Source organism: Pelecanus crispus, chromosome 1 (genome assembly GCF_030463565.1).
Source record: "Pelecanus crispus isolate bPelCri1 chromosome 1, bPelCri1.pri, whole genome shotgun sequence".
In the NCBI taxonomy this organism is placed as follows: Eukaryota; Metazoa; Chordata; class Aves; order Pelecaniformes; family Pelecanidae; genus Pelecanus; species Pelecanus crispus.
The window spans coordinates 98,528,039-98,551,553 of NC_134643.1; the positions used below are offsets into that span (position 1 = coordinate 98,528,039).

A 23,515-nucleotide genomic window follows, 5' to 3' on the forward strand; every position below is an offset into this window, starting at 1 on the left:
TCAGGAAGCATCAGCCTCACTGAGGGTGACTGTAAGGGAAAGCAGGCGCAGGTTTGCCATGCAGGAGGACCTTTCTGTTTACATCAACTTAATTACAAGATTGAGGCCTTAAGAAATGCTGTAAATTCCCCATCCTGGCACACCCACACTTGACTGCCTTGGAAAGCTCTCCCTGTTTTGTGCTTCTGGAAGAGACAGCTTGTACCTGATAGTACAGGCTGGGCTGGAGGGGAAAGTGCTCTCTGAATATCTGCTGCCAGTTTGATGCAGTTTGGTTTGGGGAGTAGCCCAACAAGCTCCCTGCATTAACACCAAAAACAAGAGAAAATGGGTGGTCTGGGGGGAAAGGGAGGTCTAGGAAAAACTACTGTTCTTACAAGTGTTGCCTTGAGAGCTTTATTGCTGAGGCAGGAGTGATAGGACTGCCAGCATGTCGGGCTTGCTCTGAATTTCATTCATCTGCCTTGTCTGGGTGAATACGGGAGTCAGCTGTGCAGGGGTTTAAAATCTCTGCTTGCACAGGGCAGGAAGGTAACTAGTAGCTCATACAGGTATAGCATTACCCTTTAAGGTGGATTCAAGCATTTCACATCTCTGGTGCTGGTGAAAGGTGCTGTGACAAGAATCCTGAGGCTGCTGTCGCCTGCGAGCAAAGCGGGTCCACGTGAACAGTGGCAATCCTCCTTGCTCCTCCCATTGCATCCCACCGCTGTGTACAGCTGAAAGCGCTGAAAAGGGACACCCAGCTACGGTCAAAGAGCTGAATTCCTGTGTTTGCGAAGCAGCACGCAGCACGGTTTGATGGAGATGAGGTAAATACTACGCACGGCTGGGGTGTCGCCCTGGGACGCTGTGGCTGTTTCTTTGTTCCTGTCGATGCCGGGGGCTGCTGGAGGTGAGTGTTACCACCAAATCTGTGTATCCCACACCAGGCTTGCTATGATGCTGGTAAGATGTGGCACAGTTCCTAGGCTTTAGGATCGCCGTTAGGGGGAGAGGCTAAGTGCTGGGTTTGTTCTGTCCAAAATGTGAGGAATAGCAAGAGCTGCCAGAGGCTGCTCTTTGAGGAGCAGCACCCACTGCTGTCCCCCTGGGCTAGCACTGGCTGTGACAGCCCACCAAGGCATGGCAGGGTTACTCTCAACCACGCTCTGGCTGCGTGCGTGTGTGAAACAGCTGGCTGCTGTGGCAGTGCTTTTGGGGAAAGGGAAGGGCTCTGCGTAGAAGTCATTATGTTTTCTTCTCTACCAGTGTGATCGTAGCCAAGTACTGGGAAGGAAAGGGACTTTGGTTATGGAAGGGGCAGGAGACTGGGAGCTCTGGGCCCTGTTCCCAGCAACTCTTGACAGTGTCAGCTGTTTCCTACACAACGTACAAAAGGTGTTAAGGTGCTTGTTTAACATTGCTCTGGAGGTGTTACGCAGCCTTTCTCTTGTCAAACATACTCGCTCTGCGTAAATCAGTGTTCCCTAAACACAGTGTTTGATGCATTAGTGACATAGAAAAGAGCAACCAACGTGTCGGGGCCTGTCCTTGGAGCACTGCGTTGCTTGGCCTGTCCTTGGAGCCCTGCGCTGCTTGGCTAGTGTTTCAGTTGCATTTTTGTGTGACTGTGTTCTGTAGCTCCCTCACAGATGGGAACATCTGAAAACCTAAATTTGATGACATATGGGTTAATGAATGCATGCATGAATTTAGATTGACCTTAAGATATCATTACATTATCATTATCAAGCATCACAGCTCGATCTTCCAGCAAGGGGGTCTAATCCTTCTCTTACAATCACAGGGATCTGTAATTAGTCCAATAAAGCATCTTTTGTGAATGAAAGGGGTAGCACTGGCTTGTAAGATGAAGGATAGTCTTACGATAAAAGCAGAGCATAAAGCTTTGATACTGTGCCAGGTTTCTCTTTGTTTTAGTCTGCTGTGAACTTGTCGAAGCCACATGTCTGTGAAATGTGGAAAATCAGACATTCAGCATATTGTCTTCAAGCGCAGGATAACTGCATGACCCTGGGTGAGGTCACTGGCTGAAGTTTTTCCAGGCACAGCAGGAACGTTTGCCAAGCAGGTGCCTGAGTGTTATCTCAGGTAAACATCAGGGAGCCCTTCCAACCTGCCAAAACCAACATCAAACCGCGTTTGTCTTTCTGGCTGTATGGCATGGAAAAGGTAGTCAAGCATTGGAACAGGCTGCCTGGAGAGGTGGTGGAGTCACCATCTGTGGAAGTGTTCAAAAAACGGGTAGACGTGGCATGCTGGGACATGGTTTAGTGGGCATGGTGGTGTTGGGTTGATGATTAGATTGATGATCTTAGAGGTTCTTTCCAATCTTAATGATCCCTAGTTTTTACTTTCATTAAAAATAATGCAGCCACCAAGCCAGGAAACATGAAATTGCTACTCTACTCTTAATTGGTTTAGTGGTGGACTTGGTAATGTTAGGTTAATGGTTGGACTGGGTGATCTTAAAGGTCTTTTCCAACCCAAACGATTCTATGATTCTATGGGATTAGCAGAAACCCCGAGGTCGTGGAGTCCAACCTCCTCCTGTGATGTGTGGCCTGCAATGACAGCTGTCTTCAGAGACCTCCTGAACCCCACCTTGAAGGGGTTTAGCTTTCTGCCCCGCATTACTTGGAGTGAAAGGGTAACTCTACCTGCATTACTCTGAGAGTTACCAACGCTCTGGCTAAATTTACTCATGGCTGTTCTCTGCCTGTATTTCATTTCATTAACATTAAGCCTTGAGTGTGGGGGGGCATGCTGCCCTCAGAGGTGTGTGGCCTTCTGGTGCATTTGCAGACTGTCATCCTTCATTTTGCTGGGCCAGCGTATTCCAAACAGGGGGCCATGGCTGTGTGGGGGACGGTGCGATGGGCGCTGCGTCAGTGCTGCCGGCGAGGACGACTCCCTCCCTCCACCCCTGTGGGGCCATGCTGCCATGGCCCAGGCCCACATGCCGGCGGGAGGGCTGAGGAGGGTCATCCCCCAAAATATGGTGCTGGGAAGCACCAGGCGATGCTGTCCCTGCTCATGCAAGGGGGGTTGGGCTGGATGACCTCTCAAGGTCCCTTCCAACCCAAAGCATTCTACGATTCGATGATGCTGCATGAGCCTTGGTCACCCCGGCGGCCACACCCTCCACCTTTCCAGCATTGCCGGAGGTAAGTTAATGGGATCCGTTGTATTTCATGGCATAAAGACCAGGGACGAAATCCCAAACCCTGAGGAAGGACCACTTGCTTCAAACTACACATCCTGGCTCCGCTTCCTCCAGCCCTGCCTGGCCGGGGGAGCAGCGGAGGGCTGCCGGCGGCGTGGCGTGCTTGCCCGTGCCATTCGGTGGCTTTTTTCCAGAAGGGGATTTATTTAGAGTGGGTTTTAGTGCCTTTTTTTCCTCCTCTTTTCAAAGTTGTGGGAGCGTGCTGTGTGATTAACGCAGAAGAGCACCTCTTTGGAGACGCGGCCCTGTATTAGCGAAAGCTCAAATTTTGACGCCGCTACCTTTTCGGTCTGATCAAATTACTCATCCCCAGCCCGAGCATGAATAATACAATACAAAACCTGCCGACGCTCAGGCTGCTCCCAAACAAGTGCATAATTTAAGAGCGTCCAAAGGCTTTCAGCTGGGCAGGGAAAGCCCCCTTGCCGCGCTGCTGCCCCTCTCCCGGGCGCTCACGGCTGCGGGCCCCCCGCTACGGTGTTCTTCGCTTTTGTTTCCCAGCGTTAAATGACATTTTGTAACGCAAAGGGAGAAAGAAAGCGCCATCTCCTAAGGGGCCCTCAGACCTGAAAATGGGGGACAAAGCCCGGGAAGGGGGGGGGGGGGGCGCTGCGCGGATGCCCGTCGCCATGGCAACGGGGCGGTGCCGCCTGGCGAGCGCGCCCGTGCCCGTGCCCGCGCCCGCTGCTGCCTCAGCGCCGGCGGCGGGGAAAAGGTGCGGGGGGGGGGGTGGGGGGGGAGGGCGGAGTTTGGTCCTCGGGGGCCACCGTCGGCGCTGACCGTTGCTGCAGGAAGGTGAGCGGGGGGGCGGGGCGGCCGCCGCTGCTGCCATGGCAACGCCTCCGGGCGCACAGGCGGGGCGGGCCTCGGCGGGCGGCACCGGCGGCACCTCGTCCCCCGGGTCCGGGGCGGGGGGGGCAGCGGCGGGAGCCGGCGGGGCGGCGGTGAGCGGGGTGTCGGAGGCAGGCGGGGCTGGCTCCCGCGGGGAGCTGGTGGTGCCGGGGAGGGGCACGGCGGCCGCACCTGCCGGCTGGGCCCGGGGCGGCCCCTTGGCGGGAGGCTGCCCGCCGGGCTGCACAGGGCCGGCCCTTTCCCGTAACGGCCCGGCGAGCGGCTCCTTCGCCTGATGGCGGGTGTTGGTAGTAATCGCGGCGAGGCGCTGGCTGTAGGGCCGCTCCCGGCGGTGCGGCGGGGTGTGTGGTTTGCCGGTGTTCACCGGCAGAAGCTGCCCGCCTTGAAATGCGGAGCCCGGTGCCGCTGGGCCCGCCCGCGGGGCTGCGCCGAGGGCCCACCGCGGGGCTGGGCGTTCCCCACTCCAACAGTGGCGGCTTCGGGCTTACCGGGCTGTGCGTGTGTGTACTTTGGTACGAAGGGGCAAAATAACAAAAGTCCATCACTGTATCCCTCTTTTTGTTGTAACTGCGCCTAGCCTGTGCTTGCCTATAACCCCGTAGAGGCGTTATTTAGCTTTGCAGAACAATTCAGTCACAGTACCCACCCCTCCCTCCATTAGAATAGAAGCAGGTGAAAATGAAGACTTGAGATTTTCTGAATGTTTTTGGCCCCTATTAAAACTGAAGCACTTTAATCTTTACTTCGTAAGACTCTAGATAGAATATCCTGATTCAGGATTTTCGGAAACGAGGTCATTAAACTGAAATTATCCTTTCAGACATGGCTATGTTAAAACAAAGAGGCTGAATTTTATGCTGCTCCCCTTTATTATATGTATCCTAAATAAATTGAACAGTTTCCAGTATTTGTGCTGAGTGTCACAGACTGAATGTGTTTTGTTAAAGGCACTGTCGTGGTTTAACCCCAGCCAGCAACTAAGCACCACGCAGCCGCTCCCTCGCTCCCCCTGCCCCGATGGGATGGGGGAGAGAATCAGTAGAGCAAGAGTGAGAAAACTCCTGGGCTGAGATAAGAGCAGTTTAATAATTGAAATAAAGTAAAATAGTAGTAGTAAAAATAACAATACAATAATAGTAATAATAATACACAAAGCAAGTGATGCACAATGCAATTGCTCACCACCCGCCGACCAATACCCAGACAGCTCCCGAGCAGCGATCGCTGCTCCCCGGCCAACTCCCCCAGTTTATACACTGAGCATGACGTGATATGGTATGGAATAGCCCTTTGGTCAGTTTGGATCAACTATTCTGGCTGTGCCCCCTCCCACTTTCTTGTGTACCTGGCAGATCATGGGACGCTGCGAAGTCCTTGACTAGCATAAGCAGTACTCAGCAACAACTAAAACATCAGTGTGTTATCAGCATTTTTCTCACACTAAATCCAAAACACAGCACTGTGCCTGCTACTAGGAAGAAAATTAACTCTATCCCAGCCAAAACCAGGACAGGCACAATTCAGCTTCATAGCTTTTGCCGTCCACTTACTAAAATGATGATGAAGTTAAAGAGAAACAGTTCTTCTGTGCTGAATACGTACTAGAGCAAAGTAACCACCATTAAGAACCCAGGTACATGTCACTGCCCTAACCAAGGGTATTTGTGAAGGAAGGGGCATTCCCAAGCAAAAAGGATTACATGTCGTATGAGAAGAGGTGCAGGAAAAACATGATGGAAATAGACGTGGTGTGGAAAGCCAAAGCAACAAGTCTGAACAAGTTTGAAGCTTTAAACTTGGAGAAATCTAGAGTGATTCTCATGGCAAGTGATGACTAAAAAGAAGTGAATTAGGAGAAAAAAAAGCCTGGTTTTCTTGAACAAAATATGGATCAAACGAAAGAGCTTTTATGAAGCTTGTATACAAACAAGTTTGCAACAAAAGTGCCCAGCTTTATTACTAGTCTTTTCTCTTAAACAAATCTTGACTAAATTTTGAGGTCTAAAAGAGCAGCACTCCTGTCAAGCGTGAAACACAGAGTTTTAAGAAGTGGAGCTGGTATTCATGTGTGTAAATGGTTGGACTGGATGTTCTTAAAGGTCTTTTCCAACCTAAACGATTCTATGATTCTATGAAATAACTGAGAACTCCAAGATGCTCATCAGAATATAGAACAAAAGCTTGAAGGAATTTAAGCAGCATCTTCTGGATGGAAGGGTTTTTACAAAATCCATGACAAAATGCTTAGACAGATTAGGAAGTCCAGGTGCAACTCTTCTTGTCTGGAAGAGCAGGATGGTCGGACAGCAAGAGCTGTCTTACTGTTCCAGGGCCATCCAGGGTCAGAGCGAATTCTTACATCCCGTATTGTGTTACCATATGCTAATGCTCGTATCGGGATCTTTTAGTATGTTGTAAATGACGCAGATTTGTCCTACCAGAAAGACACTTAGAAGTGGCACCTACCCGCCTACAGCAGAGGGTACAAAGAGAATAGGAACTTTTGAATAATCAACATTTCCTTCTGTTATGTTGCTTTTGCAAACAGTAATAAACAAATTAGGGAAGGAATGATGAGTGGCTAAATCTGTAAAGAGAGCAGAATCAGCTCTCTAGGCTGATGTGTGTCTCCACATGTCTTTAACCCTTTTGTGTCTTTAGATGGAGGCAGATGCCTTCAACTGAGTGAGCTGAACCGAGGGGTGGCAGGCAGTCAGCCTGGACCCCCAAGCACTGGCACTTAAGCAGTTCTTCAGGAGCTGTTGGCACCTGTGTGCTATGCAGTCCAAAGATGGTTTAAAAGATTCAACCCTTACAGTGGCTCATCTTCAGTTTTGTCATTATGATTATATCCAGCCTGATTAACTAGCTACTGAGTATTTCCCATTGTTGTCCTCCTCAGAAATACAAACCAGAACTGAATCCTTTTCCCAGGAGCCTCAGCTGGTGTCTGTGTGACTTTCTTTACCCCTAATACTAGTGGAGGTGATATGGTTTGAAAGCTAGCTGCTTGTAAATGTTCAGTCACTCTAGCAGAAAGTTCCTGTCAAGAGTCCAATGAATGTCTTCTCATTTTAATATGCTCACAATTATGGGAAGATTTTTGATAATTTGATCTACTGTAAGCCATGGCATGGATCTTCTAGGACTTGTGCATCCCACATCTTTGCAATGTAACTTTAAACAAGTTAAGATTTCTTTAAAGGAAAGTGGGCCAGGCCAATATAAAATAACAATGTAAAACACACCTGGGAGCAACAAAAGCTGGTAGTACTTCTAATAAACATACACCAGCGATCTCTCTGTTAAAGGATGGGACTAACACTTAAGAGATCATGAGTTCTAGTCTTGGCTCTGTCAGAGACTCACTGCAAGACATTGAGTAAGTCACCTTGGTTTGCTTTTTGACTCAAATCTTCCCCTCGTAGTCGGGGCTGAAAATGCCAAAACCATTCATGTTTCTAAACTGTTAGTGATCCTTAGTTCTGAGGTGCTGTGGCACTACCCAACACAGTTGTATTGATACTGCTTACAAGCTTGATGTGGGTGACATCAAGAGATATAAATGTTCTGTATTTGTGTGTCACTAGAGTTTTAAACCATTTTTTTTTCCCTCTCCTTTTTATAGTATTGCTCTAATGCATCATCAAAATGAGTGAAAAGGAAGACCAAGGAAATCCAGCAGATACGGGTGATTTAACAGAAACTGGAGAATATGAGGATGACTTTGAAAACGACCTCGAATGGCTGATTAATGAAGAAGAAAAAGAAAACCTTGGTGAAAGAGAGGTATTTGTTAAATTAAATGCTAGTTGTCTTATTTAGAAGACAAAACTGAGTAATATTTGGAATCATAAGCACAAAATTTAATATGGTTTGAAATGTGTAGGTATATTCACTGAATTTTGACAAGGAAGGTTATTGGAATTATGGTGAAAAATAATTCAGTGAACTGGTTGGTTTGGTTATAATTGCCTTAAAACAGAAAATTCAGTGTTCATTGAAAGTAATATGTTTGTTTCAAATGTACTTCTGGGTTCCTTTAAGTGTTTGTGCAACACACATTGTTCTGGTTTTATGTCGTCACTGATCGCTTTACTGTGCAAGCCCTGGTTAGTTAAACTTTGTGCCGATGTGAACATGGAGAAACTGCAAGAGAGTTGTTAGTGCCAAAAAACGCTATTAGTTATGACATGCATTATTTGACAGCCTGGTTTAGAATTAGGGTAGTTAGTACTGCTCTTCTCTCTTGCTGTTTCTTTTTCTCTGATACTGTTCTTTGTTGGGAGAATAGACTAGTTCATTTTAATTTAATTTTTTTAGAATCCCGAAAAAAATGAAGAGGATATTGAAGCACAAATTGTTGAAGTTGCGGACAAGTTTGAGGAACACAGTGAGGAAATGGAAGGAAATCAACATCAGCTTTCAGGGACGGACGTAGATACGAAAGTGAGACCCTCCAATGAAGACAGTTTGGAATCCCGTCCTGATATTAAACAGGGGGACCGTGTATCTGATACTGATAGTGAAAGCTCTTTCCAGGAATCCGAGCTGGAAAACCAGCAGGAACTGGATGAGGAAGAGGATGAAGAAATAAAGCGTTACATCTTGGAAAAGATTGAAGAAGCCAACAAACTGCTGGAGAATCAGGCTCCTGTGGATCAGAACAGAGAACGGAAATTAAAATTTAAGGATAAGTTGGTGGATCTTGAGGTTCCTCCTCTAGAAGATGCTGAAGTTTGTAAAATGGACCTTGCAAGAGGAGATGATGTTTCAAATAGGCTATCTCAGTTGCATATTTCTAATGAAATGGGACAGGAAAGCACATCACTTTCACCACGTGCTGGCAAGGATGAGGAGAAGAAGGATGGTAAAATCCTAGTGGAAAAAGATGGGAAGTTTGAACTCTTAAGTTTACGTGATATTGAAAGCCAGGGCTTTTTGCCCCCTGTAAGTGTTTCTTTTACCGATACTGAAACTCCACAGATGTCTCCAAAATCTTCACACTACAGTCCTTTTGGCACTGCCTCTGGAATGAAGGAAGTACCTCCAGTAAGACCAGGAGCACATTCTTTTTCTCCTGGTGGAGAAGAGTGTGTGTATTTCCCTAAGCCTCCATCTAACCCTAAGCGTCGTCCAAATTCTGCTATCAATGCCTCAAGAGGTCTGGGAAGACGGAAGACTCCACAGAGAGCGCAGTCTGCAAATGTGCCCACTGTGAGAAGCTCCACTTACTGTCTTTCTCCCAGACAAAAAGAATTGCGGAAGCAGTTAGAACAAAGGAAAGAAAAACTGAGGAAAGAGGTAAAGATACAGAGGCGACAAGTAGATCACAGTGACCATCCTGTTCCTCTGCTTCACAGAGACTACATGTTCCAGGCATTTACTCCATTTTCCCATGATAAAAGAGACAGCAATACTAATACTAGTACTAATTATTATTATTCTCTGAGTTTGTACAGAATCTCTCAAAACTCCTTTCCTTAAAGGAAAAAAAAAAACCACAGAGTGGCATAGGATAATACCTTGCTTACAGGGGAAATCAAGTATTTATTTAATATATCCTTCTTAAACAGGCCTTCTGCTGCTGTTTTGCACTGCTTTTGCTTATTGACTCTCTTCCTACCTAGGTTCCATTACAGGCCCACTGTTTACGGGAATGTAGCACATGGTCTCCACAGGTCACACTGCAGTGCAGGAAGTTAACATTAACCGCAGTAATGCAGGTGCACATTGGGGTGCTCATAAAGTGTGTAATAGGCAATTATCATCTGGGAAAGTGTGCAGTCATAAAGTAAGATTTACACAGGAGAATGACTGTGAGAAACATGAACAAAGTGGGGCGTGTTTAATGTGTACGGCAGATACATCCGACTTCAAAAGCGGCATGCCTTGTTGCTTGCTTAAGATGCGTGCAGTTGAAGTCACATTGGCCAATAATATAACTGGATACTTTTTTCCTGTAAAGATTTTGCATGGGTGAGTGTCATAGTAAGTTTTCTTAATGAGTTTGTTGCAAAGTAGGTTTTTTCCCCCTTTTTCTGTTAATCGATATTACTTTTCCTTCTTACTTGATTTTACCTGGGTGCTACACAGAGGACAAAAAGAAGAAAATGTTCCCAGTACTGAGGCTACTCTTCCTGTATCTATAAAGGGCAGTAATTTAAAAGAAAGATATATATATAAATTCTATTTTAGAAAAGAAAATCACTATCTTTTGTATTACTGGGAAAAAAACCCTTTTAATTCTTTCTCAGCTCCTTATTCAGAAAAAAATAACATTTAATAGACAGTCAGCCTCTGATAGCTGTAACAGGAACTTCAGAAATCTTTACCAAAGATTTTTAAAAGTCAATGTTTTAATTTGCTTTGCATTATTCTATGATGATAAATTACAAAAAGGTAACTTACTACGTATGTTGCTCTAGACAAAGAGCATGAAGCATCTACCATTTTTCTGTGCCATGATGTTCTAAGTAAGCTGGCTAAGTAGCTTCAAAGGCTGCTTTCTGTCCATGGAAATAGGTCTAGCCTGCTTTATTTGAAAAGTTTGCTGAGGCTTAGCTCAGTAATGAGGGATTTGAAATGGGAAGAGTTACTGACGTGTTTTCTTTGCACACACAAGACTAGATACGCTACATATTTGAAGTAAAAGGTAGTGTGGTGGAGGTAAGGAAGGTTATTTTCCTAACAATGTGTGCTAAATCTCTTCCTCTGTTGGCCGACTTATGAAAAGGTAAGAGTGTATTACCTTATTTCTTTGTTCTTGAATGGAGTTCTTCCATTCTGTGATGGGATCTCACAGGCATGAAACATTTCTTGACATTACTGGAATCCATCTGCTTCATTTTAGTGGGTTTTTTTCATTTCAGTAAATTACAAATTGTAAATTTGGAAGGTAGTCTGAAAGTTGTGTGTAGGTGTGAGGAACAGGATGTATTCACAAGAAGAATAGATTTCTCTGAGTGTTGAAATGAGTGGGGACTGTAGCTGTTGTGTTGAAGAGAATCAAAACTTGGTAAAATGTCCTCATCAGCTTTCTGAAGCATTGTTTGAGAACCTTTCTCCTCCCTGTAGATACTTCTTGTATACTACTTGCTAAAATGCAATTAATAATTACAAAAAAGTTTTCTCAATTTTGTAAAAATCAGGTCATTTTGTAAACTTGAAAAACATGTTAAGCTATTAATACTACTTAAGTAAATAAATTACAACTTCATGTCCAAAAAAAATCCTTATTTATAACGTAGTGCCTGCAGTCCATAGGTAGTTAAATATCCTTTAGGGTTTAGTGGTTCCTCAAGCCTGAGAGTTTAATTAGTTTTTAAAATGCATCAGTTTAAACTGATTTTAAGGCAATCAGTCAGAGCTATTGGGCAGGCTTAATTTTAAAGGTCTTGACCTGTTGCTATTGAAATGTCTGTGCATTGAGGTGCATCATGGAAATGGAGGTAATCACAGAAAGGGTTAGACTGAAAGTATCTGAATGTAATGTGAACTGCAGAAGTGCTCAAGCTCGTTTCTTCCTAAAAGTAGTCTCAGCTATGATGCAGTCATTGAGTATTCCTGTTTCATCAGCATTTTTGTGTATCTCATGTAACTCAAATGGCTTATTATGACAATAAGCCTATTCATTGTCTATTGTGACAATGAAGGCCTTTGCAGATTAAGATGATTCTCTTAAGAGTGAATAAACTTAGTTTTTCATTCCATTCTAGGAAGAAGAAAGGAAAAGGGAACAAGAAGAACAGAAGAGAAGAGAGAATGAGATGGTTTTTAAAGCTTGGTTACAGAAGAAGAAAGAACAAGTGCAAGAAGAAAAGCGAATTCGTCGTGCAAAGGAGCTAGAAGACATGAACAGCAAAGTAAGATCTCCCTAATGTAAGACTGGGATCTGTAGTGGTCTGCTTGGATAGGAAAACCAAATTCTAAGCCTGCGTGTTAGCTAAGCATATGAAAATTGACGGCAATAGGGAATAGTTTTGTTTCATGGCTTTCAGTGAAGAGCTAGATTGACTTGCATGTTTAGGATTGCTCTGCTTGGCAGAGTGGCTTGCATCGTAGAAGCTGCTTATATGAACTTAATAGCTATAAAATCACAGGAGATACAGTAATGCTTCTTTTTTATCAGGGGAGTGACTTGATTGAACCCTGAAGTGAACAAGGAGCCAGAAAACCCTTTGAAGTGTATTTCTTACCATCAGAACTTGTTGGCAAGCGGTTAATGCACGTGACTTGACCAAAACATGAAGAGTCAGATGCTCTGAATTCCTCTGCCTTGCAGAGATGGGCTTGAAAAGCTAAATTCAGTATTTTTCAAAACCTACAGCTTTGAATGCTTGCTCATGTATATATTCCATGCCAGATTTGTATATGCTCTCGTTTGCTTATAAAGTATGTTTTGTGGATGGGCGATGCCAGCAGAGTTCAAAAAATTACTACAACATGATTAATATAAAGGTCATTTAATGATAAGGCTTGTGTATATATGTCTTTTTTTTTTTTAAATAGGAGAGGAACAGGAATCCAGAAGAAGCCTTCAAGTTATGGCTTAAAAAAAAGCACCAAGAACACATGAAAGAAAAACAGATAGAAATTTTGAGACGCCAAGCTGAGGGAATTGCCTTTTTTCCAAGAACAGAGGAATGCAACAGAGCCTTTAAAGAGTGAGTAGGGTAATTCCTAGGGAATCATATTTGAAAATTTTGTAGTCTGTCAGCTTAAGACTGTAGTTATTTTATGGTACATCTTTACTGCTGAAGTCGTCATTGGTTTGGGATTTTTTTTTTTTTTTTTCACGAATACGCTCTCATAAACTTACACCCTAGTAGAAATACATCAGTTCCTTGACGTTGTTTGTTCACTGTTGTGAAACTACTTGTCAGAACCCAAGCTGAAATAGTGAACTGCTTCTGCTGAAAAGGAGTGATCCTTCTCCCCTTTTTGCCTGCTCTGGAGCAGGTTTGGGTTGATTCAGATCATTAAACAAGCAGAAAGTTAATCCAATAAAATGGATTCTACTCGAGTCCATGAGTTGAATCAGCTCAACAAAAGGGGGGAGGTGAAGGCAAATGCAGAAGCAGGAGAATTGGAATGGAAAAGTAGTGCTTCCTGTGTTTAGGAGTGGCAGGCTTTTAGACTGGCTCAGCCATGACACCTAACTTTATCCTACAGGGTAAGGTGACTCCAGTTAAATGGGAGCATCTCCTTTGAATGGATGATGTAAAACTTACAATTGCAACTGTCATTACTTCTAGTCCTGTTTCTCTCTCCACAGATGGCTAAAAAGAAAGAGAGAAGAAAAACGAGCAGAAGAACTAGCTGCTAAAGAGAGAGCAAGGCAGCTTAGATTAGAAGCCAGAAGAGCGAAGCAGATGCAGAGCATCCACTGCATTAGTTCAGAGCCCAAGTCCTTTCGCTTCACAGACCATTATAGTTGAAAGTGTGATGTAACCACAGAGCTCTTGGTGGCAGCCCTCTTTAATTTTTATGGCTTGAGCTTTTGCTCTTTACAGCTGCTATTTGTTTGTGGTGTTTTTAAAGCTTTCAAGCAAGGTTAACAATTACCTTCACTGACAATGATTTTACTATCTATTTATTTGTAATTTTGTTGAAAAGCCTGCTTTTATTTATAACTCAGGGATCTTCTTGGTTTGACCAAATCTAAATGAGTGCGAGATCTATATGCAAGGGTGGCAAATACACATTCCTGTCTTTTAAAAGCACTTTATACTCAACTCTACCATGAATTCCTGGATGCAGGCTATTATATAAAATGTTGAATTTTTGCCAGATTAATATTGCTGTTTGCTGATGCTTGTGATGAAGACTGTACAAGGTGTTACATTGTTGGAAAAATGCTGTTTCTTGTACCACTTTCTATTTATCTGTTGACCAGCTGTTAATTCTGGCTAGACCAGAGGACTATTTTATTTTCATTCAGAGAAAGTGGTCATTGAAGGCTAACATATATGTGAACGTACAACAGTTTTTAAACTTAGTTCTGTGAGTCATGTTCAGTAGTTTTCTATTCCATGAAATTAAGTTTGTGGGAATTATGGCCTTTACCAATATCAAGGAAGCTGGATTCCTTGTATACATGTCCATGTTTGCTAAATTAATTATAATAACCTACATCACTTTACCCAGCTAAATTGTGAACTCTTGTCAGAGAATATGCTGAGGTCACTCATGAAATCATAAAGTTAGTGGAAGATGAGGAGCATTCTCTCCAGCTACGTGTCCAACACATTTCATGATCTGGCATTGCATTTTTCCACATTCAAAGTGTTTTCTGGAAGAACTGTAACAGAAGGAAGTGTAGTAGATGGAAAGCAATGTTGCCATTAGTATTTTTCTCTTGCCCTTCTGGAGATATAGGCATACTGAGAGAGTACCGGTGTTTGACTGGAGGGTGCTGTGTGGCAGCTTTTACCAGCGTAGATAAAGGGCATGGGTGAGACATGAAAATTTCACATGCTAGTGAGAAACACGAGTAACAGGTGCCTTCTTCCTTCCTGTACCTTCCCCTGACACCAAGGGCAAGAAATGCTTCTTATGCCTAGCAAGCAGATGCAGGAGGAAAGTTTGCAAAGGTTCACACCATCTCCCTAATTGTATTAAGCTATGAAAGAAGTGCTTCTTGGTCTGTTACCTCTGAACTGTAAAACCCTTCACTACTGGTCTACGTCATACAGTTCCTTTTATGCTGCAGAGAAAACAAGGTCAGAAATACAGCTATACTAAATCCAAAATTGCAACTTGAAAGCAAGCAAAAAGTTTATTGTAGCTTTCTGCATCCAAACCAAAGCATGGCCAGCAACAGCAAGAGCTTACACCTTACCTGTTCTGATCATGGTATAAGATTCAAAGGAAAACTGGGTAAAAGCAGCCATTTCAGAAACCCTTTCCCCAAATTAGACGGCTAAATATGATAAATTTGGGAGCAAAACTAAGAAATTAAAATACATATTTGCATCCTCCTACCTTTCTTCTTTGCATCTGCAACTTAAATAGGCTTCTTTGGATCTAGCAGATTGTCTGCTAAAAAGTTCTCTTCGAACCTACATCAAGATTATAAAACCATGCAAGTAAAAAAATACTTTTTTTTTTTTTTAACAGCACCTGTGCAAACTTAGTGCTTATCTTCAGCTTCCCATAACACCCAGGAAGACCTTGGGCAAGGACTGCATCCTAACGCTAGGTCAGGTTTCAACACTATGTAGTAAAGGAGGTATATCAGTCTGTCTTTGCGGAGGATCTGCTATGCAACAGCTTCACTCTAGAAGCTGAAATAGATGGAAGAGCCATTATTTTAGCTTTATGGAAACACATGAATAATCTCACCCCACACAGTTTTCCAGAATCCATTTAAAACCAGTTACTATTTATATATTTTAGCTAGAGTTCATTCAAGCTCTTTCCCCTTCTTGGCAGGAAGGCTGCAACACTGCGTATGCACTTACTTTCAGAACTTAGAGCTATGAAGAATCATTGCACATATTCCTTTTTATTACTAAATTTAAAAGGCTGAACATAGACTTGGGGACAGTTCATCACCTTGGCTAAGATTAAAAAAAAAGCACGGAGCTGACCATTTTCCATTGCTTTTTTTCTTTTTTTAACCTATCAGCACTTCATTAACTTTGGTATAGTTATGCTTTTATCTCCCTCTAAAGAGAAATTCATTGAGATTTGCTATTAAGACTGTAAACCTTAAATAGTCAAGGGCACCTCTATGCTCTACAAATTGGACCAGCATAACATTTTTGGTCTTGCCTTTGTAGAAGAAAATAAGTAGCTTTCCAGACTGAAAAGTAGTAGAAGTATCCCAGAGGCTAAGGAAATCCTGTCAGTCCCTAACTTCAGGAGGTAGAGAAGCAGAAACCACATAATTTCCAATGTTAAACCCACCTATTATGGAAAGAAATAGGAAAAAGGGAAGCCTACTGAATATCAACTAGTGTAATTCTTCCAAAAGAGTGCATGTGCAGGCGCATCGGCTGTGTTTTTAAAGGGCTATCAGCTCTCCTTGACAGTGATTGCAACAATTGAAAGTTATATCTTCGTATCTTGTATATGGGTGAAACCTTCCAATATTTTTCTTTGTGGAAAGGAAGGAGGATGGAGAAGTCTCAGAAAAAGAAACTTCTGTTGTTGTTTCTGTGCATGCAGCTGGATCCAGTACACGTAGCACCTAAGGATGAAAAAATTGAGTATTGTCATTATTTATGTTGTTCTGCTTATTCTTCCCGTTTGGGGTTTTTTTGTTTGTTTTGTGGGGTTTTTTTGGGTTGGGTTTTTTTGGTGGTAGTTTCTTTGTTTTGTTTTAATGAGGGAGGGAGACAGCTCTATTCAGCATGTTTCCCCTGCATATAGTTTTTAAAAAAGGCAAGATACTAAGTAGTTAACATAAAGCAAGGTGTTTCTGGAAAGAAGACTCTGTGCTGACAGACTGAGATGTATGAAGAGTTCCTACCATTTCAGCCATTTTCTCAGCAGGGGTACTGCAAAACTCCACAGCTGTTGAAGTCTTTTTCGGACTGTTAGTGCCAACATTTCCAAGAAGATGCGAGCTTACAGCTTTGGCTAGCTTACAATTCACAGCTGCTAGCTCTGTTGTAGTGTAAGGTTGGGCACTAGGATAGTAGGTCTGTTGTCTCCCCCACTGAAGAGAAACCATCAGCTCCTCCAGCAGCCTGTGCAGAAAGGAAAAAAAAAAAAAAAGCTCCAATAGTGGTTTTTGTACTCTATACTATCAGCACACAGCATACTTCAGAGGAATCCTCTTTTCTGAAGACTTACTGCACAAGCCAAATGTTAACCAAAAAAGGAAGTTTACGTGTTCAAAAACAAGGAGGCAGACAGGCTATTCTCCAAGGCAAGGCCTCACCAACACAGTATTTTAATACTGGTAAGACTTATTTTACATCTGGCAGGATAAGCATTAAAAAGCCAATGCAGGTAGAAGAACTGGTATGTTTTGGAAGGACACAGAGGAGACTTGAAGTCAAGACAGTAAGTGATTAAATAGAGAAAGTCTGAGGATATGAGGGATGTCGGTTCCACAGTACATGCCCCCAACACCTCACACCTCCAGGGAACGATGCAGAAAGAATTAGTGCTACTTTGGCTTTTTCAGCTCTCAGACTGCAAAATGACCGTACTACCCATCAGCATAACTGATTTTTGTTGAATATCACTGGATTAGGGGAAAGTTATTTGATTCTTCTCTGTGCTAGAATAAACTGACAGAAATGAAAAGTTTGCACAGAGGTAGTCTGGATTAGAAAAGAAATCATACTTCTGCGTATCAATCATCTCTTGACGGAACTGATCGCGTTCATTCAGCAAGTCCTGGATTGCACTTTGTGCCTCCCTGGTTTGACGCTGAAGAATTGCTCTGGTATTGGTTAGCTCATCAGCCATAACCCTGCAAAAGAAATCTCCAATCAGTAGTGTAAGTGAGCAGTTTGAAAGTCACCTTTATTCTACTACAGACCATAATTTGTCAGCTCAAAGGTATTAAGGTGCTGTTCTCACCTCCCTCCCTCATGCAGGGCCTATATCAACCTTATTACAAAGGACATGTATTAAGAGCAATTTCTGTTCATCTACAGTCATACAAGTGCAAGATTATATTTTTGACTTGCTGAGTTTAAACAATCTTATGTCACTTAATACAAATCTAGTAACAGACATTTTAAACCACCTTGAGTACACAAACATGGACATATTTTGCTATGCCATGAGACTTGGCACAGACACCTCAGGCAGATATTTCAAATGCCTGCGACACTGCAAATGCAAAAACCAGAATGATATTTAAACAACAACCAGTTAGAAATCTGAGATCTCAATGAACCAGAATGTTACAATATCAAAGGGCATTACTCTAAGCACATCACCACACTGTTGTTCCTAGAAGGGACTTGCATCCCTGATCTCAGAACTCCTATTAATGCTAAATAAGCAAGTTAAATTAGGATAGTAGCACTTGCCTAGCTAGGCCTATTACAAGTATTTACATTCACTCAATATGCTGAAACTTCTTCAGACCAGCAAATTAAAGGGAGGTGCCTGTATTCTACTACCATTTCCTTCAAGCAGTAAGGCCTTTTTGTAATATGCATTAAAAATCATAATTAAAATGTAGTTAGTTATATCCAAGCACAGTAAAAGATTAAAAATCCTAGAACACTATTTACATATCTGGTACAACAACTAGACTTAGCAAGTTAAAAGTCTAATCCACTGTCAAATGAGATTCTGACACTCAGACCAGCTTAAGATTTGCTCCTGACTTCTGCTACCCATTATTTTATGGTTATACAAGTAACAGCAGGGTTCTGAGCAGTAACACAATCAGTATTTAATGAAAAGGTGCCCTTACTCTTTCTTCCATACTGAGATGCCCTTCCCAGTAGATCCCTGAATCATTGTAAGCAGAGTTCTTAACCAAATCAACTTCTTCACACAGTGATGACTGTATCCTACTTCAGGGGTGGAGGTGAAAAATCAAGCTAATCACCTTTAAGAGGAGTCAAAACAGCTGTCCTGGAAGATATTTTTAAACCCTAAACTGCACAGTCTACCAGAAATAAGAACTTCTCCTGCTGTGTTGACAAGAACTGCAGTTAAGCTTTTAAGAGGTTTAGGATCTACTGTATTACCTTTGAAAAGCAGAACTATTCAGATTTACAAGGAGCCTACTTTATACCTTTCCTGTATACTCAAACTTCACAGTAGGTATTAGTATAGCCGTTGTGACTGTCCTCGGCATATTTAGGCACATTCCCAGGCATTGCAATGGGTGTACGTAATAAAGACTGAAGGAGAATGCTGTTATAACAGTTCTGGAAGAGGAAATACCTGCTTGCTAGGAATTTGCTTCGCCACACATCACATTGTATAGACATGCGCTCTAATTGTTCAGACAGCTGAGACATATTCCTGCCCAGGACTTCATTTTCTAGGATTAGCTGATTTTTCTCACGAGCCATCCGTTCAAAGTGATACTCCAGATCATCCCCAACAGAGGCAACAAGTAATTTCTTCAGCTCTCGATTCACCTAGAATTAGACCAGACTGTCTTGTCAATATAGAATGAAACATCTCCTACTTCCAGAATGCAGTGCAAGTTATTGCAAATACCTAACAATAAATTGCCCTTCTGCTTCCAGAACGTGACAAATCCAATGCAGTGTATATTAAGCCTCACAATTCACTCCAGTGACCATAAACATTTTGAGACTAATGCATGTTTAACACATTCTTGTTTAAATTCTAACAGAGGCCAAAGAGGAAGAATGAAAGCCTGCTACAAGAAACAAAGAAAGTTTCACTAGTATTCAAGTCCTGAATCAGTAAGATAACAAAGGATTAGACAAGACATCCACAGATTTTATTATGTAGAAAGTTATAGTCACCCCTTCTATGGCATAATGTTTTTCACTTAGCAGTCGAGTTGAGGAACAAAATCTTTCCTCATGAAAGATCCATTTCCCTGCAGCCCTCTAATGTGTTTCTCCCAGCTTCAAGCCTTTGATACTTTCATCTGTTGTCAGAGAAGCAGCACTGGATTACTTAGATGTACTTCTGCTCGGTATCTTAGCTGACAAGTTCAAAAGGGAAACTGTCTGTTTCAAGGCTAGAGTGTCATACCACTTCCCTTTGGTCACATTCACAAACTGCTTATATAAACAAAAGCAGCTGAGCTGTGTTGTGAGAAAATACCTCTCGTATCTTACCTCTGTCTGTATACGCAGCTGATTAGAGAGACCTTCTTTATCCTGTAACAACTGCTTTTCTGAATTCTTTAGCTTTTCGATTGCATTTTTCAGCTCTATGTGTTCTTTCTTGGGATCTGCAGCTCCATCTGACTGATGAAACGTGTCTCCTTTATGTCCTGCTGACTTAGCCACCTTCGCATTTTTAGTTGGTACAACATGGGTGATAGCTGCTTTGGGGACTAATATACGAATAGCTTCAACCTCCACTGATTTATCAGCATGTACTTTCCCTAGCTGCAGAACTCCGGGACTCAGGGAAGAGACTGTCTTTTTATGTGGGCTGTGGTGGATCTGATGGTTCGTAGTGTTGGCTCCAGTGATTACTTCCACCGATTCGGCTGTCTGCTCTGTTTCCATGCCATCTCCAGGTCCTCGGATGGGTGATGAGGCATCACCAACTAAAATTTAGAAATAGCAGAAGGAAAGTTTACCACCTTTCACTTTGTTATAGTCTCATTGTAAGTCTTCACTTAATTTCTGTACTTCAAAGTTACAGATTTTAATTGCACACTGCATGTGTAAAATAGTCCTTTGCAGCAGGAATTGTAAAGCACAAGTTAGAAAGTTCTTACTCAAGTGTGTGTTGCTCATGAATACTAATAGTACAAGACACAGACATTGATTTGAATTGTATTAATTTCCTGCTGCCATACAAGATTAGATGCAGACATGGAAAAGAGCGAGTAAGGAGAAAATTCTTGACAATATTATAGGTTGAAAGCAAAATCAGGTTTTGGGAGCTGACAGAATCAGAGCAGTCTCATTTTAAAAGCAGGAATTAAATGAAAAGCAGCTATTTGCTACATACCTAACACCTTCAGAAGTTTAGCAGACTTTTAAGTACCATCTACCATGTGTTTTAGTTGTTCAAGTGAAGGTTTAAGAAAAGCCAACAAGCCAGTTCTGCTTCATTTCTAATCAGCAGACCCCAGTATTCCCAGCAACGCTGCAATCTGCTCTGAATTCCCCAATATGCATGATAATGTTTACTGAAATTAATTTTATTTAAGTTCACTACGTTTCCAGCTGAATGAAATACTATTGTAGTTTTCTCACAATGGGCAAAGGCAAGAAAGTTTCTTAGAACATAGCTACACATACTGCTTTTTTTCCTCATACTGTGGGCAGTTAACATGAGCCTGTGCCCTCTTTCCAAATACTGAATTTCAAAAATCTGTAGTAGCACATAGATTGCCCTGCTTTCAAGTTGGCTGAATCAGTACCAACAGGTTCTAAATACTAGAGAAGGACTGACAGACGAGCGTACAGACAGATGACAGTACCAGTGACAAACTTGTTTTTCAATACAAAGCTGGATTAGAAAACTACATTCAGTTAACTGTTCCATCCAGGCAGCTCTGGTTTTCACTGCAATAACGAAGTCACATAACTGCTTCCTAATAGCTACATAAAAGGAACAAGTTTAAATTGCATACAGTGTAACTCTGGTCTTTAGAAATCAAGTTGAAGTACTTTTAATCCAGTCTGCTTAGATATCATGTGAACCACCTACCTTTTTCTAGAGATGTCATTTTCTCTTTAGCAGTCAGCTCTTCCCAACTACATAAGTCTGAGGAAGAAACGAGGGGGCAGGGAGGGAGAATCTTTAGCAAGGTAACAGTGACAGTTAATTACCCTATTATTACAACCTCTAAATGCCAGTTCACTAGCACAGTGAAAAAACCCACACCAAAACAAAGGAAAAAAAACCCAGAATGATAAAAAACACAGCAGAACCCGAAAAGCTAAAAGGAGAAGGCCTATGAGACTTCTGGCACGTGTTTCTTTTTTCACAGAGAGCTGGACTTCAACTCCTATCTCTTGCTCCTCATTCAGTTCCAGTTCCCATTCCTCAAATTTCTTTTTCCAGTCTTGCTCCTGCTTTCAGTGAGCCTTCATCCTACCCTTTAAAACTCTGTAACACTCCCAGAGTACAACCACATGACTATGCACAGATAACCTAAGATCATCACAGAACCCCAAGAAAGGAAAATCCTACACTGTGCTTAAAGCAGACCAAGAGGTGAGGAGGAAATGATGGTAATTTTTTACACCTTTTTTTAACAGAGACAATTCCTAGCCAAAGCAGGAGTCAGTGCTCTGAGTAGCTGCACATGCTTAGTTTGAGCCAACAGTAAAACTTTACCCCCAGTTTGGCCCAAACTGCCATCCTGGCCATTTTCTCCCTAATCCACAAGCTCTGTTGACCACTGCCTCCTTTATCCATGGGTCCACCCACTCCCAAGTCCCCAGGCCACTCACCTTCCTTTTTGAGGGTCTGCCACTAACTACAGTAGTTTGAGATTGCTCTATCCTGTTGGGCTTTTTATTTTTTTTTCTTTAGTTCCCCCTGTTATTCAAGGGAGATCTCCCAAAGCCCTTCCTTCCTTTCGTTATACCACTAACTCAAAAGGCTTAACTACAACTTTTTTGACTTCCACTGCTACAGCTCTCTGTCGTGAAAAGATAACGGTAGCAGTGAACACATTACTGCCAGCTTTCTAGATTCATGATTTGTTTTGTGAGAGGTAGGTTTATCTTTTGTGATGACTAGAAGACAAAAGAAATTACTTCCCCTCCTTGAGTTTTCTCAAACTACAGACACAGGAACATCTTGCTATCTGTTGCTTCTGCAGCTGGAGTTATGTTTTTGCTCATCACCACTACTGTTCATTCATTTTTGATTGAGGATCTCTACTCATTTGAGAAGAGCATGGAGGATGAAAGCATAGCTGCTCAGATAGAGGCAAGAATACTCAATAAAACACTGATTATGAGCATTTAGTCTTATCCGCTTCATCTCAGACCACCAGCTGATGATCCTGCTCCTTCACTGTTCATGTTACAATACTGCTCTTACTGTCCTGCTACTTTCAAAGTCTCAGCGTAAGCGTCTGCACATAGTCCCCCTTATAGTACATCCCTATAGGCAAAACTCCTGCAGTGGTTGAATCGCTAACCACTGCGCCTCTCAGCTAACATCGTGCCCTGTGGAGCCCCACACATGACAAACAACGCAAGGAAATCCTGTATTACGCGGCTGAGTCACGATCCACGAGGGCCTCGCAAAACCACCACCGACCCAGCCCTGGCCACCCAGCCCCCGCCGCGCCCCGGCTACCAGGGGCGAGGAGGTGCCCCCTCGCACCTCAGCCCCGCAGCCTGCCGGTAACCTAAAGCTAGACGTTACCCACCGCTCTAGAAAGAGGGTTCTCACCCCGCGGCAGTACCGGCCAACGCGGAGCGAATCTTTCCCCGCCCGCCTCGGCGCCCCAGGGGGCCAGCCCCGGCCGCCCTCAAGCTACGCCGCCCCAACACCCCTTCCCCAGCCCTGACGGACCGGACCGGACCGGACCGGACCGCGGGAGGGGCCGCGGGGCCCCGAGGACGTTACCGGAGCAGTAGTGTTGCGGCAGACACTGCAACAGCCACAACCGCCACCTCCCCCAACTTCCGCTTCCTGCGGTGGGCGGAGCGCTCTCGGGTGACGTCTCCCCTCTCGCCCAATCGCTGAGCCGCGTACGGGGGCGAGGCTTCGGTTGCCAGGGCGGGGCTTCGCGTGGCGTCACGTCGCGCTCGCGGCAGCGGGGTGAGGCGGGCTGCCGGCCGCCACCGCCGCCATCGCTATGGTGAGCGCCGCCGG

General features: G+C 43.4%; 2 protein-coding genes across 5 annotated transcripts; one reads left to right on the forward strand and one right to left on the reverse strand.

The window, feature by feature from the left end:
* Positions 1 to 7,482: 7,482 nt before the first annotated feature.
* CCDC181 (coiled-coil domain containing 181) lies at positions 7,483 to 14,788 on the forward strand. 2 transcript variants are annotated; one of them, XM_075707038.1, is made up of 5 exons: positions 7,483 to 7,859; positions 8,436 to 9,385; positions 11,800 to 11,946; positions 12,593 to 12,747; positions 13,359 to 14,788. In XM_075707038.1, exons 1-5 carry the CDS (start codon positions 7,733 to 7,735, stop codon positions 13,519 to 13,521), a joined length of 1,542 nt encoding a protein of 513 aa, XP_075563153.1. In that variant the 5' UTR covers positions 7,483 to 7,732; the 3' UTR covers positions 13,522 to 14,788. The 2 variants fall into 2 exon arrangements, with proteins under 2 accessions (XP_075563153.1, XP_075563161.1); XM_075707046.1 differs by having other exon boundaries at positions 12,596 to 12,747.
* A 54-nt stretch (positions 14,789 to 14,842) lies between these two features.
* BLZF1 (basic leucine zipper nuclear factor 1) lies at positions 14,843 to 23,301 on the reverse strand. 3 transcript variants are annotated; one of them, XM_075707067.1, is made up of 7 exons: positions 23,267 to 23,301; positions 21,386 to 21,442; positions 19,831 to 20,270; positions 18,953 to 19,152; positions 17,385 to 17,513; positions 16,560 to 16,779; positions 14,843 to 16,277 (listed from the first exon to the last, which is right to left on the reverse strand). In XM_075707067.1, the coding sequence occupies exons 2-7, from the start codon at positions 21,402 to 21,404 to the stop codon at positions 16,092 to 16,094; spliced, it is 1,194 nt and encodes a 397-aa protein (XP_075563182.1). In that variant the 5' UTR covers positions 21,405 to 21,442; positions 23,267 to 23,301; the 3' UTR covers positions 14,843 to 16,091. The 3 variants fall into 3 exon arrangements, with proteins under 3 accessions (XP_075563182.1, XP_075563174.1, XP_075563189.1); XM_075707059.1 differs by lacking the exon at positions 23,267 to 23,301 and adding an exon at positions 23,067 to 23,120; XM_075707074.1 differs by lacking the exon at positions 23,267 to 23,301 and adding an exon at positions 23,090 to 23,107.
* Between the last annotated feature and the right edge of the window lie 214 nt (positions 23,302 to 23,515).